Below are 18,643 nucleotides of genomic sequence, written 5' to 3' on the forward strand. Positions count from 1 at the left end.
GGGAAATCAACATGGATATCACCATCTGCGTCCCAGAACACTGTATCAATCATTTTTCCAACTGAAGTCTGCATACTGAATTTCTTTTTCTGGGGCGATTCATTGTGTCGATAATGCATAATCTGACGTTTCATCTCCGCGTCGTAATGGTGTACCCACGGTTTGTCTCCTGTCACAATTGAAGGCGTCACCTTCATTCTTGTAATGCGGGCGTAGTTCCTGGCAAATTTCAAGTCTGTGCGCTTTCATTTCAGGAGTCAGTGTCCGGGATATCCACTGTACACAGATCTTCCGATAGCCAAGCAAAGCAATAATGTGACCCACACGTTCTTCTGAAATGCCGATTGTGCTTGTTGTTTCTCTCTGAGTGATACGACGATAGTCATGAAACCATCTGTCGACATTTTGCTTGTGAAACACAGTGTATGCTGTCACAGGACTCTTTGTTTTCCACGCAGGTCAGATGTTAATGCCTCAACATCTTTAAGCTGACTCGCCCAAAGACGCACAGTACTCACAACAACACAGTCACCATAAACTTCTTTCATTCTCTGAAGAATCTCCTTTGGGGTGATACCTTCTGCTGTCAAGAATTCAATCGCATTGTCCGACCGTCTGCGCAGGGTTCCATACTTAGCACTGTGACAATACAACCGTTCAATGCTAAGGCTTCCCGCCAACTGGAGCAGTAGAGAAGAGGCTAGAGAACAATCCATTACCTGCCGCATACTAGTGCTGTCAACTGTTAAAGAGTTACGAAGGTGGAGGCATTACTTTTCAGTCAACTCTCGTATAATCAAGCACCTATTAAAAGAAGGTAAACATAATTCCGGCGATGGTAAATGTCCTATTTCCACGAAAATGGGCGCAGTACATTTATTTTTAGTTTCATGAGCAAATTCAGTATAGATTTTATTGTCAACTGCATGATACATTCCGTGTCTCATTACTTTGGGACATCCAGCAAAGTGTACCGCCGCGGATTACATATGATCAGAAGAGACACGCATTGCTCCTACGTGGAATATGGTGTGTGGAGTGTAGCGGTCTACATCTGGTCAGCTGCAGGGAGCATTCGCCAAAGACAATGCGTGAAGATCTTTCGATTTCTGCTTTTATCCTAAGAATGCGAGAATGCCCTGTGACTCCCATCGACATAGAGAAACATCGTAACTTCTGTACAGGTATCGAAGCGCTAGAGATGTGTAGGTCGCTGTCTGGTATACTTTCGTGTATAAGTTCGATAATTAACAATGAATGAACATACTGCACAGTCATCTACTTACATTCGCCAACCATAGCAAAGTAGTGGAGGACCTGTTTAGTGATGATACAGAAATTGGTAAGCATGCTGCCGCGTCATTGGTCGCCGTTGAAATTACTATTAAATTACTAAAAGTTATCGCACTATCAACTATGATGCTTATTATTGCAATATATCGACGCTGTCTTTTTCCATCCCAACAGCCCACTGTTGTTTATCACATAATAACTGATTGACATCGCTTGTTTGAGATTGGGAAAGAGTCTTGGTGGACGAGGCAACACCTTCTGGCGATGGCCAACACTGAAACAGCGATTCCGTGCATGGCAGCAATAGGAGGAATCAATCAAACACAACACAGCGCCATCAGCTATCCCGTCACTCTGATTTATGAGTTTAAATGTAGAGGTCGTCAGTCATTCTCAGACAGCAGCTTGGAAACGCTCCTCAATGCCTCAAAACTCTTCCAGTTGCCTTATGTTGGGACTGTCTTTTATTTCAATCACCCAGGGTGTGTTGTGGGATCAGCAGCACCAACATGATTTACACCGTGTGATGTCTAGTTTTCTGAGGGAGCCAGTGGATCAAAACCTATTAATGTGAGTTTAGAATCTGGCACGGACATCGAACTGATGGTGAAAAAAACAAAAAGGAACCAAATGAAGAACAGTGTGCAAAGTGTGTATCAAACAATGAAACAGGGACCCTCAACTGCGACTGACAACCTGTGGAGAAGGTTCTCGTACAGGGCAGGCGATGATACTACACAGGCCTCTGCAAGCGACGTCGCTCACTGGATACCTGCTCGAATAGATAAATACCTGTATATGTAATAGGGTTGCTGCATAAGCTCGATGCCAGCAAGCAGGCGATATTTGTTTTCGATATCAACTGTGGTGTGTATTACAGCACTTCGCCCCATATCAGTGGTATCTTTCCCATTCCGACCATCCTCTGGGTATGCTGTTGATTGCGGCACAATGATTGACTATCACCTCTCCATTGAGATGGAGGGAGACTTGGGATTAAATGTAGAGGATATCACCTTTATACAGTTGTTTGGAAGTGTTCCTCCATGCTACAGACTTGTCATATTTCCATATGCTGCGATGCCCTATATATTTTTGTTTAATTTTTTATTTTTATTTTTTTCACCAATAAGTTAACACCACGTCCTTTTACTTGTGCTACGTCACATATGTTGTGAACCAACTGGCGATGGTCAACACCGGAACAGTAATCATGTACATGACTGAAAAATGAAGGAACAATGCTTTTCGAAATGTAGCACCGAGACATCCGCTACCATGTCAATGGAAAGATGAGATTAACTGTAGAGGTAGCCACTTTCGAATAGCTTTTGGAAGCGCTCTACAGTACCGTAAACTGTTCCAGCTTCCACATGTTGCGATGTCTTTCACATTTTTGTCAGTGACACACATCGCCTCTGTGTTTTATTTCTACCAGCCTGTGTTGTAGTAGCTGTATAGTTTATGCCATGCGATGTTCAGTGCTCTGTGAGATCCAGAGAATCGAAACGTGTTAATGTCGATTTAGCAGCAGCTGAGACAGATCTCTAAGTCATGGAAGAAAAAACAAAGTGTATGGTGGTGTACATTGGTTGGGTGTATTACAAATGAGAAACGACAATGTATTACACTGCTTCTGAAGGAACAATACAGGAACCACCTCGTGTGATTGATAGTCTGTTGGATATGGTCATCCTATAGTATAGGCAGTGAAACTTTACATCGGTCTGTGAAAGTGACTTCGATCACGAGCCACCTGCACCAATGAACCAGCACGTATATATTTAATAGGATCACCACATATGTTTGGGTGATAGGCACGAATGCACCCTGAGAGACACAGATCTGATTTGAACTGCGGCACCTGCATGTAATTTGGAGATGTGTCGCAATGTAGTAGCAAAATCTTCATCCTTTCTCCATGCCACATATGATGTGTACTCTTCCTAATTTTCCCAACAAGAAACACCCCCATAACTGCTCCTACTATCTATCCTGCTACCTCGTGTTGCAGGGGAAAGCTTCGTTTGGCGCTGGCCTTCCTCACTGTATATGGTTGGCGGAGCTATGACACCATGTTCCCATTTCCACCAAGTGGTCAACACGCGCTCATGTCGCATTAATTCAGCTCGTCCTGTTTCCTCACAAAATGCAGAAGGTCTTAAATATAGCGCTCTCTGACTTAGGTACAGGTTAGACTTAAATTATGACAACCACATACACTAAGCTGCAGGGAGGGCTGGGCAGAGACTCAGGAACAGTTAGAAGATGCAGAGGGACTGTCTAAAAACAGCGCTGGAGCTCTTGGTGTGAAACCTCCCCTTAGAAAAATTCATGAATGATTGTGCTGATACCACTTACGTTATTTCATTTTCAAACAGCTTAGCAGACCTGAACGTACTCAGACATTTCGCTCTTTACTTATCCTCATCAACACTAAACTAACACACAATTATTTTAGCGCAACGCAGTCTGACTTTCAATAATCCCTACAAAAGGATGGCCCTGACTAACAATAACCCATAACTTTCATGAATCACTTACCCCACAAAAATCTTCCTTACTCGAACTACTGCAATACAGTGAGCGCCAATACTGCCAGCTTAATAAAAGATTCTAACTACTGAAGGCACTAACTACTGATAGGCACAGTTAGCAAATTAAAGATTTAGATAGAGAACAAACAATGTATTTACCTTAATAGTGTTCAAAAGTCATAATATGTATATCAGTTCATGACATCCACTCTTACAAATTTACTGTGGTGTCACCGCCAGACACCGCACTTGCTAGGTGGTAGCCTTTTAAATCGGCCGCGGTCCGCTAGTACACGACGGACCCGCGTGTCGCCACTGTCAGTAATTGCAGACCGAGCGCCGCCACACGGCACGTCTAGAGAGACTTACTAGCACTCGCCCCAGTTGTACAGTCGACGTTGCTAGGAAAGGTTTACTGAGAATTACGCTCTCATTTGCCGAGACGATAGTTAGCATAGCCTTCAGCTAAGTCAATTGCTACGACCTAGCAAGGCGCCAATTATCCTTTGCTATGTATCTAATGAAGCTTGTACAGTAACAAGATCAATGTTCACCAATTGTGTATTAAAGTTAAGTATTCCAGCAGCTACATACTTTTCTTTATCGCATTCATTACGTATCCTTTTTCAGACCTCACGCCAGCCTCCGTGAGTTTAGGCGCGTGCCTTTCGGTTACCCGTCACTGTGGACTGGCTGTCTTGTCAGTCCACAACATTTACTCGCTCTGATGGACACACGTCCAGATCATCTGCTCTCAAAACTCCACCATCTCTCTCCCCACATCCATCACTGCTGGCGGCTCACCTCCAACTGCGCAACGCTACGCGCTGTTCACATCCAAATGCCCAACACTACAATAGCGAATACTACAACAATGACAATCAGCCACAGACTGCACTCAGCACAGCCAGTGATTTTCATACAGAGCGCTACGTGGCGCTACCAATATAAAAACCGAAACAGCCTACTTACATAGACCCCATGCTCCCCACAAAAATTTTAACAAATTGTTTTGGGCACTGGCCAATAGATATTTGTTAAAATTTTTTTATATTAACGCTAACAAATGTATGAAGTGCACACACTTATCGATTCAATGTTGGTCAAAAGCTAAAATTTTCTCAGAGTCCATAAAGACAGTCCTGATCATTCATCACAGTATTAATTACTATTTTATGCACAAAGCCTGAGCAATAAAAGAAAATGCACACGGAAGTTGTAAATTTCCATGAAGTATTGTTGTTCTTCCAACAGAAAGAACATGCTGACTCTTGACATGCAGACGGGTATTGGCCCATAACAGAACAAACCCACAGCAGAGTCAGTCGAAGTTTTGAAGAATATTGATAGGTAGGTCATCACAGAGCAGACCACTGTAGTCCTGTTAGAGATTACGGTATTGGTGAGCCAGCAGAGGTGCAGACCTACCGCAGTCCTTGTAGAAATAATGGTATTGGTGGGCCATCAAAGATGCCGACCCACTGTAGTCCTTGTAGAGACGGCCAGCAGCCATCTGTTGCGACTGTGCAGGTGCATAATCACCTTCGAAGAGTCTTGCGGACAATATAGTAAGTCCATAAACCACCACTTGTGGACTCACAAAGTTTTTGGAATTGTCCTTAGAACCAGCAATACTGTTAACCAGTCCCTTGCTGAACTATTAACACACTTGCAAACAATAACAGTCCCAACTTCTCACATAATGTGCATGTACTATGACCAACAGAAATATGTGCTCTGAAATGAATGCTTACAAGTTACTGAATTTGAAGAAATGGTGTCAGCTACAATTTTATAACATGAGAATACAGTCACAAAGGTACAGAAAACATCATTAAAAGACATAATAATACAGATAACATTTGTAGTAATACAGGCTTTACAAAAGTATAGAAATAAACATGTACATCAGTGTTACAGGAATTATGACATAAGTAAATAAATTAAAATAATGAGAATAGTTGTCGAAACATTAATTTCACACATAAGTACTGAAACAGAACAGAATAAATTATGTCTAAACATCTTTACAAAGAAAATTAACATATATCAGAAAAATTCTACAACATAACTCTTATCAGGTAAACACATAGAGACAGGAAGAGCACAAATACACAAGAGTAGACAAACACTTAGCGGAATAATTCAAAAGGAAAGGACAAGGTTTGCTTTACTGCAGTATTTTGCAAACAAAACTTTCTTTACTTCTTGGAGCTCTCCCTTTATGCATCATTATTCCCAAAAAGTCCTATCTATACCTATTGTTCCTAAACCCTACTGTTTTGTTCATATCCTCTTTCAAAATAATTATTCTTCATTGTACACTACTCATTTTGGCCCAAATCTTTTTCACATAACTTCTCAATGCATTTCTTTCAATTCATCACAACTCATTCTCTTATATAGCCTACCCCCTCTTAAGCTAACTTAAATCTACTGAGCTCAGATGCATAATCTAAGGGACAAGGCAATGCAATAACACAAAACAACTAACACAAATAGCAATGCCAAAAAAAGCAAACTGGCAAAGCAAGCAGCAGTATATCTAAATTAGCAAAGCAAATGCAACATTACAATTAATATGAGCCAATGTGCAGCAACAAGAAATATAAATCAGTAGTAACACTGGCTTAACAGAATAATACAAAGTGAAATTCAGCTGCAGTATGCCTGAAAAACAGCAGCAGCCAATGCAATAATTTATATCTAAACATGACAAACCCACAAGCAGAAAAAATAGTACACTAAAGACAACAATGCAGATAGGGGAAATGTCTACTAACATCTTAACGTCTATGTCATTAAAGTGGTGCACCACCACAAATTATTCTACAAAAAATTACCAAGTACTTGAAACGAAAATTATGTATGCAGTTACTGTTATTAGTCCCTTCTCACTGGTCTTTCCTTTCCAAGTGCTCCTGTTTTGAAGAATGTCGATCATAAAATCATTGTTTAACAGATCTTTTGACAGAAAGTGTTCACATTAGCAAATGCATTTAATTTAACTTTATAGAACCAATGCTGCAGCACTGCTGGAATCCAGATATCAAATGAAATAAGCAACTATATAATAAGCAAAGCATAAAAACACCATTCAATAGCCATGTAGTGTTTCATAAGTCAGCAGAAATTCTCTCAACTCTTGTAGAAAGACACTTCCCATAATCAGGTGTGCAGATGTAAGAATATTTCCCATCAATTCATAAGCATTTCAGTAAATATCAGACAAAATAGGCGTGTACCCCCTGAGGATTAATGTAATTATACCCTCAGGTGTTACAGATTACAGTAATCGAATGAAATGTATAACCGAAAACTTACTTTGTATTTTTGTGATTCTAAACTCTTTAAAAATAAATGTTCTAAGTAGAAAATCAATCACTGAAATACGTGTACTGCAGCGCTAAACTGTGCGTCTTCTTGCAAGATAATCTCTGTCATTACTTAACGGTAAAAATGTGCCAAGTGTCGTAATTATCGTCGTCCATAAACAAAGTTCTATAGAAGTTAATGTACTTACCTCATAATAAACAAAAGTGAAATGCTATGCGTATAGATATCGTAGTTATTACGTACAATACCGTGATCAAGAAAGTAATATACTGTATGTATTGTTGTGCTACGAAAAAGGCTGTATCATTGTATCTATACCACAAAACTTACTACTAAAACATGTTTTCCTTTCCAGAAGAATTCAGAAAAACTGTGCAGATGTAAAACAGATACACCGCAAAAGCAACAATGTAAATTGTGTCACACATTAGTAGCGTCGTGATATAATCGTGTAGCTGTCAAATAAACTAACCACTGTGTCATCTGGTATCTCTCAGAAAACACTTTAAATTCAAAACGTATTTTCAAGTAAACCAAAGTGTTGCATTAAAATCTCATTAGCAGTACCGGTATATGTTCTAAGTATGTGAGCCTTATAGTCGTTACGTAATCGAGCAACTAACAAGCAAGAATGGACACACACAATAACACTGTGTTGTCTGTTCACTATAACAATGCATTCGTAATTCATGTCTAAATATGTTCCCTAGGTTCTAGACTGAATAGTTAACTTCAACACATAGTTGCATGTTAACAGTTTCTAAATGTGACAAAGCGTACTAGTCGGGTGAACTGAAAAATTTTATGGCAAAGACTAAGTTAAAAAGCAGATTATCTTTCAATAAACGGTTTTCCATGTGAAATATGGTATATACCTTTACTCTCTAGTACGCAGAGTTTCAATAATCCCTACAAAAGAATGGCCCGGACTAACAATAACCTATAACTTTCATTAATCACTTACCTCACAAAAATCTTCGTTACTCAAACTACTGCAATACTGCCAGCTAAATAAAGGATTCTAACTACTGAAGGCACTAACTACTGATAGGCAGAGTTAGCAAATGAGAGATTTTGATAAAGAATAAGCAGTGTATTTATTTTAATGTTCAAAACTCATCATGTATACATATCTATCAATTTATGACATCCATCTTTACAAACTTCCTTTTTCTGGCGGACACACGTACAGATCGTCAACTCTCAAAACTCTGCCATCTCTCACCCCACATCCACCACTGCTGGCGGCCCACCTGCAACTGCGCAATGCTATGCTCTGATCACATCCAACTATCCAACGCTACAATAGCGAATATTCCAACAGAGCAAATCAGCCACTGACTGCACACAGCACAGTCAATGATTTTCATACAGAGTGCTACATGTCGTTACCAACATAAAAACCTCAACAGCCTACTTATATAGCCCCCATGCTCCCCACAAAAAATTTTACAAATTGCTTTGGGCAGTGGCCAATAATGATTTGATACCTATCAGAGAGGTGGCGGTGACGGTGAAGAGAAAAGCGGCTCCCAACACGCAAATAACCAGACTATATTCTTCCAGTATTGTTGTGTGATGCTAATGTTCAAAATGTTCAAATGTGTGTGAAATCTTATGGGACTTAACTGCTAAGGTCATCTTTCCCTAAGCTTACATACTACTTAACCTAAATTATCCACAGAACAAACACACACACCTGTGCCCGAGGGAGGACTCGAACCTCCACCAGGACCAGCCGCGCAGTCCATGACTGCAGCGCCAACGACCGCTCAGCTAATCCCGCGCAGCTTCAGCGTTTAAATTATCGCTTTTTCGTTACTCTGATAACGGTTTCGAAATAACGAGGACATTCTGCGGTGATTGGTAGTTTTCGCAGGAAAAAAGTCGGAGATTTATCCTGATTTTACACAGGATGAACATGTCTCTACTGATCATCTGTAATGGGTGGCGGTAAACTTTGCTGAATGTCGCAAAATAATGAGACGAAGATTGTATCATAACAGCTATACCGATTTTGCTCATAAAACTAAAGGTAAATGGACAAATCTTATTTTCGTGGAAATAAAATATTTATCATCGTCGAAATTGTGTTTATCCTTTTTTAACAGATGCTTGATTATAGATGCGTTGACTTCAAAGATACTTGTTCTACATCGTTGAACGGCTTGCTGCTGCAGGCGAGAGGGATGGGGGCGTGTCTGATGTGGTGATTGCCGGACACAGTTGCTCGCTATCCCAGGGGTGGTGTGTGGAGACTCTGTCGTTATATTGTAGATAAACAAGCTTCACTTGAGGCGACCATCCCTTTATTTCTTATCATTTAATTGACTGTACAAGCTATTTGTTTTGGCACAGGAGCGTCACATTCAGGCGGCGGCAAGATGGTGGAAAGCCAAGTGCGGCCAGTGGCCTTAGAGGGGTGGTGGCGGGGGCGTGAAATGCTCTTGAGGTCTCTGCCCACCCACCCTCCTTACGTGGGTGTACGAGGGAGAGGGGGGAGGAAGGGAAGAAGTCCTCCATTTTCGTTCAGTTTGTGGACGCTTATCAAGGAGAATTCTCGTTCAACTACCGCCCCCTTTGCAGTCTTTTAGGACGACGATTTTCCCTATAACATGTGCTGGATTATGACCCGTGCGTTAGAAGTGGTGTTTTTTTTTTCATAACAATCTCAAAGTGTAATTAAATCTGTGAAGTATTTTTTCCATAAGTTGTGGTATTATGTAATGGCATCGGTTCCCTGGGCTATAGGTGGGTTTTGAAAAAACACTTCAGATGGCTCTGAGCACTATGGGACTTAAGATCTGTGGTCATCAGTCCCCTAGACTGAGAACTAGTTAAACCTAACTAACCTAAGGACATCACACACAACCATGCCCGAGACAGGATTCGAACCAGCGACTGTAGCAGCAGCGTGGTTCCGGACTGAAGCACTTAGTACCGCTGGGTCTCAACGGCTGGCGTGGGTTTTGAGCAGGCGTCTGTAGCGACTTCTGTCGTCAAACAATCATAGATACTGTATGCTTACAGGTAATGCACTTTTTAAGCTCCACTCTGTCCAACACCAGCATCCTATCAGTTGAACATTGTTCCTCCACGAAGTACCGTAAACCCCTGCCTTTCTCCCTCCCAGCAGGATAACATGAATTACATGGCATCGTCAGTTTTTGATCTGTATTGCGATTTTATGTCATCTTGGGGTAGCGCTACGCATATAGTTGTACTATTAGGTCTGGTTTGTATGATTAATTATGTAATTATCGCCGATCTTTACTTCAGTTTCACGACCAAAATAAATAAGGTACATTAACTTAACTTTCCTCTCCGGCATCTGGACAGTTTCCATGTGTTGGGCGGGAGTGGGGGGGGGGGGGGGGGGGTAGGAGGGAGGAGAGAGCATTCGGGCTTTCAATCCAGTAGAATCATGGTTTGAGTCCCAGAATGGGCACCACCATTTTTGATTTCCCGTCAATTCCAAGCGCCTGTAGTGGTTTAATTGTGTTAGGGGGTGCCCTAGAAACTTCCGCCAAGGAAAACCATTGTTTGAGTCCTGCAAAAGCCACCACCCATTTTAATATCCCACCAATTCCTGGGGGTGGGTTGAGACGTCAGCACAGCTCTGAGACAGAGAAATTCTCACCAAATTTCGAAATTCTAACCAAAATTCGAAGTTGCTGCCAAATCCAAAATTTCTGCCAATAGGGTGGTTGGGTAGGTAGGGGCTGAGGGAGAGGTGAGGCGGGGAGGGGGAGTGGAAGCGGCTGGGGCCCACATGCTGGCTGAGAGAAACACGAGACATTATCTGAGTCTGGCTGGGTGGAGGGGGGGGGGGTTGTTTTGGGCAGGGGTGGGCGGGGGTGGGGTGAGTAATTGATCAGTTTAATTAATTTGCATATCAAATTGATATGAAAATTGCACCAAATCCGTGATCTCCCTATTACTTCATGCACCGACGCTATCTGTCGGAAGTAGCGAACTTTGGCGTGTTCACTCTGGAGACTTCAAATAAAATATATGTAATGTTTCGCATTTGTAACATTGTGTTTGGAGGAGGAAAGAATGTGGTGCATTACTTTCTGGGCAACCCTCATATATGCTACATAATCTGAAGTTACATTTACAATAAACGAGTCCGAAGGATATAAAGAGGGGGCAAGAGGAGATGGTTAGAAGGATGGGAGGAAATTGATGTAGAAATCGGAAAGATGGAGATGAACAGAGAGGGGATAGGACGAAATGGAGAGGGAATGGGGTGGAGAAAGTGGACATAGAAAGGAGATAGGAGGTGCTATGTAGAGAGAGACAGAGAGAGATGGGTCGTGAGGAGATGAAGCGAGAGAGAGAGAGAGAGGAGGTGGGTGGGGAGCGAGGTGATGGACAGGGGTAGGAGGAGGAGACAGAAAAAGGAAGGGGGAAGAGGATATGGAGAGAGACAGGGGGAGGAGGAGATTAGAACGCATTTCCTAATCTCATATATGTCACGAGTGTGTGCTCTTTTCTTTCTATTCCATTGAACCACTCGACGCCAGAGCACTGTGTCGCCGAGCACAGTTAGTAACAAGTAAAATATGTAATGTGGCAGAAAGTGTCTGTAGTGAGAGAGATGCGCTGAGAGCAGGGGCCTACGGTGCAGTGAAGACCTCCTGTTGGGCCTCGCGTTGCAGGTGGGTGGGAGCCGCCGGTGCGTCACCACGGCTCGCGCCACCACCACGAGCACCATTGGGGGCCGCGCTTCGAGCTGGAGGACGGCGGCGCCGCGCTGGGCCCCCGCGCCGTGGCCGTGCCACTGGGCGGGACCGCGCTGCTCGACTGCCGCGTCGCCATGCTGCGCGACAAGACGGTGGGTCGGGCGCTCAGCCCTAGAAGCAGCAGCTGCCGCGTGCACAGTGCTGCGTGTGGCGATCCTGTCTCCCTCTCTCCAGTTCGTCAGATACAGAGATCTTTTTTTTTTTGGTCATCAGTCTACTGACTGGTTTGATGCGGTCCGCCACGAATTCATTTCCTGTGCTAACCTCTTCATCTCATAGTAGCACTTGTAACCTACGTCCTCAATTATTTGCTTGACGTATTCCAATCTCTATCTTCCTCTACAGTTTCTGCCCTCTACAGCTCCCTCTAGTACCATGGAAGTCATTCCCTCATGTCTTAGCAGATGTCCTATCATCCTTTCCCGTCTCCTTATCAGTCTTTTCCACATATTCCTTTCCTCTCCGATTCAGCGTAGAACCTCCTCAATCCTTACCTTATCAGTCCACCTAATTTTCAACATTCGTCTATAGCACCACATCTCAAATGCTTCGATTCTCTTCTGTTCCGGTTTTCCCACAGTCCATGTTTCACTACCATACAATGCTGTACTCCAGACGTACATCCTCAGAAATTTCTTCCTCAAATTAAGGCCGGTATTTGATATTAGTAGACTTCTCTTCGGTCTGCAGCTCGTGGTCTCGCGGTAGCGTTCTCGCTTCCCGAGCAGGGGGTCCCGGGTTCGATTCCCGGCGGGGTCAGGGATTTTCTCTGCCTCGTGATGACTGGGTGCTGTGTGTTGTCCTTAGGTTAGTTAGGTTTAAGTAGTTCTAAGTTCTAGGGGACTGATGACCATAGCTGTAAAGCCCCATAGTGCTCAGAGCCATTTGAACCATTTTTTTGAACTTCTCTTGGCCAGAAATGCCTTTTTTGCCATAGCGAGTCTGCTTCTGATGTCCTCCTTGCTCCGTCCGTCATTGGTTATTTTACTGCCTAGGTAGCAGAATTCCTTAACTTCATTGACTTCGTGACCATCAATCCTGATGTTAAGTTTCTCGCTGTTCTCATTTCTACTTCTTCTCATTACCTTCGTCTTTCTCCCATTTACTCTCAAACCATACTGTGTACTCATTACACGGTTCATTCCGTTCAGCAGATCATTTAATTCTTCTTCACTTTCACTCAGGATAGCAATGTCATCATCGAATCGTATCATTGATATCGTTTCACCTTGTATTTTAATTCCACTCCTGAACCTTTCTTTTATTTCCATCATTGCTTCCTCGATATACAGATTGAAGAGTATGGGCGAAAGGCTACAGCCTTGTCTTACACCCTTCTTAATACGAGCACTTCGTTCTTTATCGTCCACTCTTATTATTCCCTGTTGGTTGTTGTACATATCGTGTATGATCCGTCTCTCCCAATAGCTTACCCCTACTTTTTTCAGAATCTCGAACAGCTTGCACCATTTTATATTGTCGAACGCTTTTTCCAGGTCGACAAATTCTATGAAAGTGTCTTGATTTTTCTTTAGCCTTGCTTCCATTATTAGCCGTAACATCAGAACTGCCTCTCTCGTCCCTTTACTTTTCCTAAAGCCAAACTGATCGTCACCTAGTGCATTCTCAATTTTCTTTTCCATTCTTCTGTATATTATTCTTGTAAGCAGCTTCGATGCATGAGCTGTTAAGCTGATTGTGCGATAATTCTCGCACTTGTCAGCTCTTGCCGTCTTCGTAATTGTGTGGATGAGGCTTTTCCGAAAGTCAGATGGTATATCGCCAGACTCATATATTCTACACACCAACGTGAATAGTTCCCACAATGATTTTAGAAATTCTGATGGAATGTTATCTATCCCTTCTGCCTTATTTGACCGTAAGTCCTCCAAAGCTCTTTTAAATTCCGATTCTAATACTGGATCCCTTGTCTCTTCTAAATCGACTCCTGTTTCTTTTTCTATCACATCAGACAAATCTTCACCCTCATAGAGGCTTTCAATGTATTCTTTCCACCTATCTGCTCTCTCCTCTGCATTTAACAGTGGAATTCCCGTTGCACTCTTAATGTTACCACCGTTGCTTTTAATGTCACCAAAGGTTGTTTAGACTTTCCTGTATGCTGAGTCTGTCCTTCCGACAATCATATCTTTTTCGATGTCTTCACATTTTTCCTGCAGTCATTTCGTCTTAGCTTCCCTGCACTTCCTATTTATTTCATTCCTCAGCGACTTGTATTTCTGTATTCCTGATTTTCCCGGAACATGTTTGTACTTCCTCCTTTCATCAATCAACTGAAGTATTTCTTCTGTTACCCATGGTTTCTTCGCAGCTACCTTCTTTGTACCTATGTTTTCCTTCCCAACTTTTGTGATGGCCCTTTTTAGAGATGTCCATTCCTCTTTAACTGTACTGCCTACTGCGCTATTCCTAATTGTTGTATCTATAGCGTTAGAGAACTTCAAACGTATCCCGTCATTTTTTAGTACTTCCGTATCCCAGATCTTTGTGTATTGATTCTTCCTGACTAATGTCTTGAACATCAGCCTACTCTTCATCACTAGTATATTGTGGTCTGAGTCTATATCTGCTCCTGGGTACGCCTTACAATCCAATATCTTATTTCGGAATGTCTGTCTGACCATGATGTAATCTAATTGAAATCTTCCCGTATCTCCCGGCATTTTCCAAGTATACCTCCTCATCTTGTGATTCTTGAACAGGGTATTCACTATTACTAGCTGAAACTTGTTACTGAACTCAATTAGTCTTTCTGCTCTTTCATTCCATGTCCCAAGCCTATATTCTCCTGTACCATTTCCTTCTACTGCTTCCCCTACAACTGCATTCCAGTCGCCCATGACTATTAGATTTTCGTCCCCCTTTACATACTGCATTACCCTTTCAATATCCTCATACACTTTCTCTATCTGTTCATCTTCAGCTTGCGACGTCGGCATGTATACCTGAACTATCGTTGTCGGTGTTGGTCTGCTGTCGATTCTGATTAGAACAACCCGGTCACTAAACTGTTCACAGTAACACAACCTCTGCCCTACCTTCCAATCCATAACGAATCCTACACCTGTTATACCATTTTCTGCTGCTGTTGTTATTACCCGATACTCAGCTGACCAGAAATCCTTGTCTTCCTTCCACTTCGCTTCACTGACCCCTACTGTATCTAGATTGAGCCTTTGCATTTCCCTTTTCAGATTTTCTAGTTTCCCTACTACGTTCAAGCTTCTGACATTCCACGCCCCGACTCGTAGAACGTTATCCTTTCATTGATTACTCTATCTTTTTTTCATGGTAACCTCCCCCTTGGCATTCCCCTCCCGGAGATCCAAATGGGAGACTATTCCAGAATCTTTTGCCAATGGAGAGATCATCATGACACTTCTTCAATTACAGGCCACATGTCCTGTGGATACACGTTACGTGTCTTTAATGCAGTGGTTTGCATTGCCTTCTGCATCCTCATGTCGATAATCAATGCTGATTATTCCGCCTTTAGGGGCAATTTCCCACCCCAAGGACAAGAGAGTGCCCTGAACCTCTGTCCGCTCCTCCGCCCTCTTTAACGAGGCCGTTGGCAGAATGAGGCTGACTTCTTATGCCGGAAGTCTTCGGCCGCCAATGCCAGTGATCTATGATCGTCTTAAGATAGCGGCTTATGGTGTCGCCAGAAAAGCGGCGTGACCTCGGCACTAATTCCCTTTCTATAGTAAGTAACACTTCAGGGAATACTGCAACCAGTCACAGATTTGTTCAGAAATGATTTTACTGTACCGTTGCAAGTTTCGGGCCTGGGCTCATCGTCAGATGCTAGTGTTAGTTAATTGGAAAGTTGTACATTTGTGTCCTAAAATACACTGAAGCGTCAAAGAAACTGGCATTGGCATGAGTATTCAAATATAGAGATATGTAAACAGGCACAATACGGCGCTGCGGTCCGCAACGTCTATACAGCGTATTACAAAAAGGAAACATTCCTCACACACAAATAAAGAAAATATGCTATGTGGACATGCGTCTGGAAATGCTTAATTTCATGTTTGAGCTCATTTTAGTTTCGTCAGCATGTACTGTACTTCCTCGATTCACCGCCATTTGGCCCAATTGAAGGAAGGTAATGTTAACTTCGGTGATTGTGTTGACATGCGACACATTGCTCTACAGTAGCAGCATCAAGCACATCAGTACGTAGCATAAACAGGTTAGTGTTCTTCACGAGCGTGGTTTTGCCGTCAGTCCAATGTTTACAAATACGGAGTTGGCAGATGTCCATTTGATGTATGGATTAGCACGGTTCAATAGCCGTGGCGCAGTACCTTTGTATCGAGACAGATTTCCAGAACGAAGGTGTCCCGACAGGAAGACGTTGGAACAATTGATCGGCGTCTCAAGGAGCACGGAACATTCCAGCCTATGACTCGCGACTGGGAAAGACCTAGAACGACGAGGACACCTGCAATGGACGAGGCAATTCTTCGTGCAATTCACGATAACGCTAATGCCAGCGTCAGAGAAGTTGCTGCTGTACAAGGTAACGTTGACCACGTTACTGTATGGAAAGTGCGACGGGAGAACCAGTTGTTTCCGTACAATGTACAGCGTCTGCAGGCACTATCAACAGCTGATTGGCCTCCACGGGTACACTTGTGCGAATGGTTCATCCAACAATGTATCAATCCTCATTTCAGTGCAAATGTTCTCTTTGCGGATGAGGCTTCATTCCAACGTGATCAAATTGTAAATTTTCACAATCAACATGTGTGGACTGACGAGAATCCGAACGCAATTGTGCAATCACGTCATCAACACAGATTTTCTGTTAACGTTTGGGTAGGCATTGTTGGTGATGTCTTGATTGGGCCCCATGTTCTTCCACCTACGCTCAATGGAGCACGTTATCATGATTTCATACGGGATACTCTACCTGTGCTGCTAGAACATGTGCCTTTAAAAGTACGACACAACATGTGGTTCATGCACGATGGAGCTCCTGCACATTTCAGTCGAAGTGTTCGTACGCTTCTCAACAACAGATTCGGTGACCGATGGATTGGTAGAGGCGGACCAATTCCATGGCCTCCATCCTCTCCTGACCTCAACCCTCTTGACTTTAATTGATGGGGGCATTTGAAAGCTCTTGTCTACGCAACCCTGGTACCAGATGTAGAGAGTCTCCGTGCTCGTATTGTGGACGGCTGTGATACAATACGCCATTCTCCAGGACTGCATCAGCGCATCAGGGGTTCCCTGCGACGGAGGGTGGATGCATGTATTCACGCTAACGGAGGACATTTTAAACATTTCATGTAACAAAGTGTTTGACGTCACGCTGGTACGTTCTGTTGCTGTGTGTTTCCATTCCATGATTAATGTGATTTGAAGAGAAGTAATAAAATGAACTCTAACATGGAAAGTAAGCGTTTCCGGACGCATGTCCACATAACATATTTTCTTTCTTTGTGTGTGAGGAATGTTTCCTGAAAGTTTAGCCGTACCTTTTCGTAACACCCTGTAAGAGACAACAAATATCTGATGCAGTTCATACATCGGTTACTGCTGCTGTGGTAGGTTAACAAGATTTAAGTGAGTTTGAACGAGGTGTTATAGTCGGCGCATGGGCGATGTGACACAGCATCACCGAGGTTGCGAAGAATAGCCGATTTTCCCGTGCGACCATTTCACGAGTGTATCTTGAATATCAGGAATCCGTTAAAACAGTGTACCGTGAATATCAGTAATCCGGTAAAGCATTACATCTCCGATATCGCTGCAGCCGGGAAAAGATTCTGCAAAAACGGGACGAACGATGACTGAAGAGAATCGTTCAACTTGACACAGTAGCAACCCCAAATTGTGCAGATTTCAGTGTTGACCCCATCAACAAATGTCAGTGTGCGGACTATTTAACCAAGCGTCATCGATTCCGGCTTTCGGAGCCAAAGGCCCAGTCTTGGCCCCTCGATGACTGCACGACACAAAGCTTTATGGCTCCTCTGGGCCCGTCAACACCGACAATGGACTGATTATGTTTGGAAGCATATTGTCTGGTCGGACGAGTCTCGTTTCAGATTGTATCGAACGGATTGATGTGTAGGGGTATGGAGACACTCTCATGAATCCATGGACCCTGCATGTCAGCCGGGGACTGCAAGGGTGTGGGGTATCCATTCATGTCCATTGTACTTTCCGACAGATGTGAGCAATTCCAGTAGGATAATGCGACACCCCACACGTCCAGAATTGATACAGTGTGGCACCAGAAACACTCTTCTGAGTTTAAACATTTCCGCTGGTCACCACACTTCCTTCACATGAACATTACTGAGCATATCTGGGATGCCTTGCTATGTGCTGTTCAGAAGGGATCTTCACCCCTGGTAGTCTTATGGATATAGGGACAAGCCTGCAGGAGTCGTGGTGTCAGCTCCCTCCAGAGCAACTTGAGACACTAGCCGAGTCCATGCCGCGTCGTGTTGCGGCACTTCTGCGTGGTCACTAAGGCAGTTGTACCAGTTTCTTTCGCTCTTCAGTGTATAACAATGTTTTTGAGATTACTTAGTTTACTAAAGGTTCAACAGTTCTACCATAAAAATGTAACAAAGTTTTGGAGATTATGCAAACAATGTTATTTGGAGGAAAGACATAATGAACTCAGAAAATTTACGTCTTTAAATGCACATTGTTCGAACAAATACCTCTAACTACTGGCAA

At 43.0% G+C, this 18,643-nt stretch overlaps 1 protein-coding gene across 1 annotated transcript in view; it reads left to right on the top strand.

Moving 5' to 3' along the window:
* Positions 1-18,643, top strand: part of LOC124709072 (zwei Ig domain protein zig-8-like) — a 199,395-nt gene that overhangs the window by 70,489 nt on the left and 110,263 nt on the right. The window contains exon 2 of the mRNA XM_047240720.1: positions 11,831-12,006. Coding sequence (XP_047096676.1) covers positions 11,831-12,006 — 176 coding nt within the window. The remainder of the gene's footprint in view (positions 1-11,830; positions 12,007-18,643) is intronic.

This window comes from Schistocerca piceifrons, chromosome 7 (genome assembly GCF_021461385.2).
Source record: "Schistocerca piceifrons isolate TAMUIC-IGC-003096 chromosome 7, iqSchPice1.1, whole genome shotgun sequence".
In the NCBI taxonomy this organism is placed as follows: Eukaryota; Metazoa; Arthropoda; class Insecta; order Orthoptera; family Acrididae; genus Schistocerca; species Schistocerca piceifrons.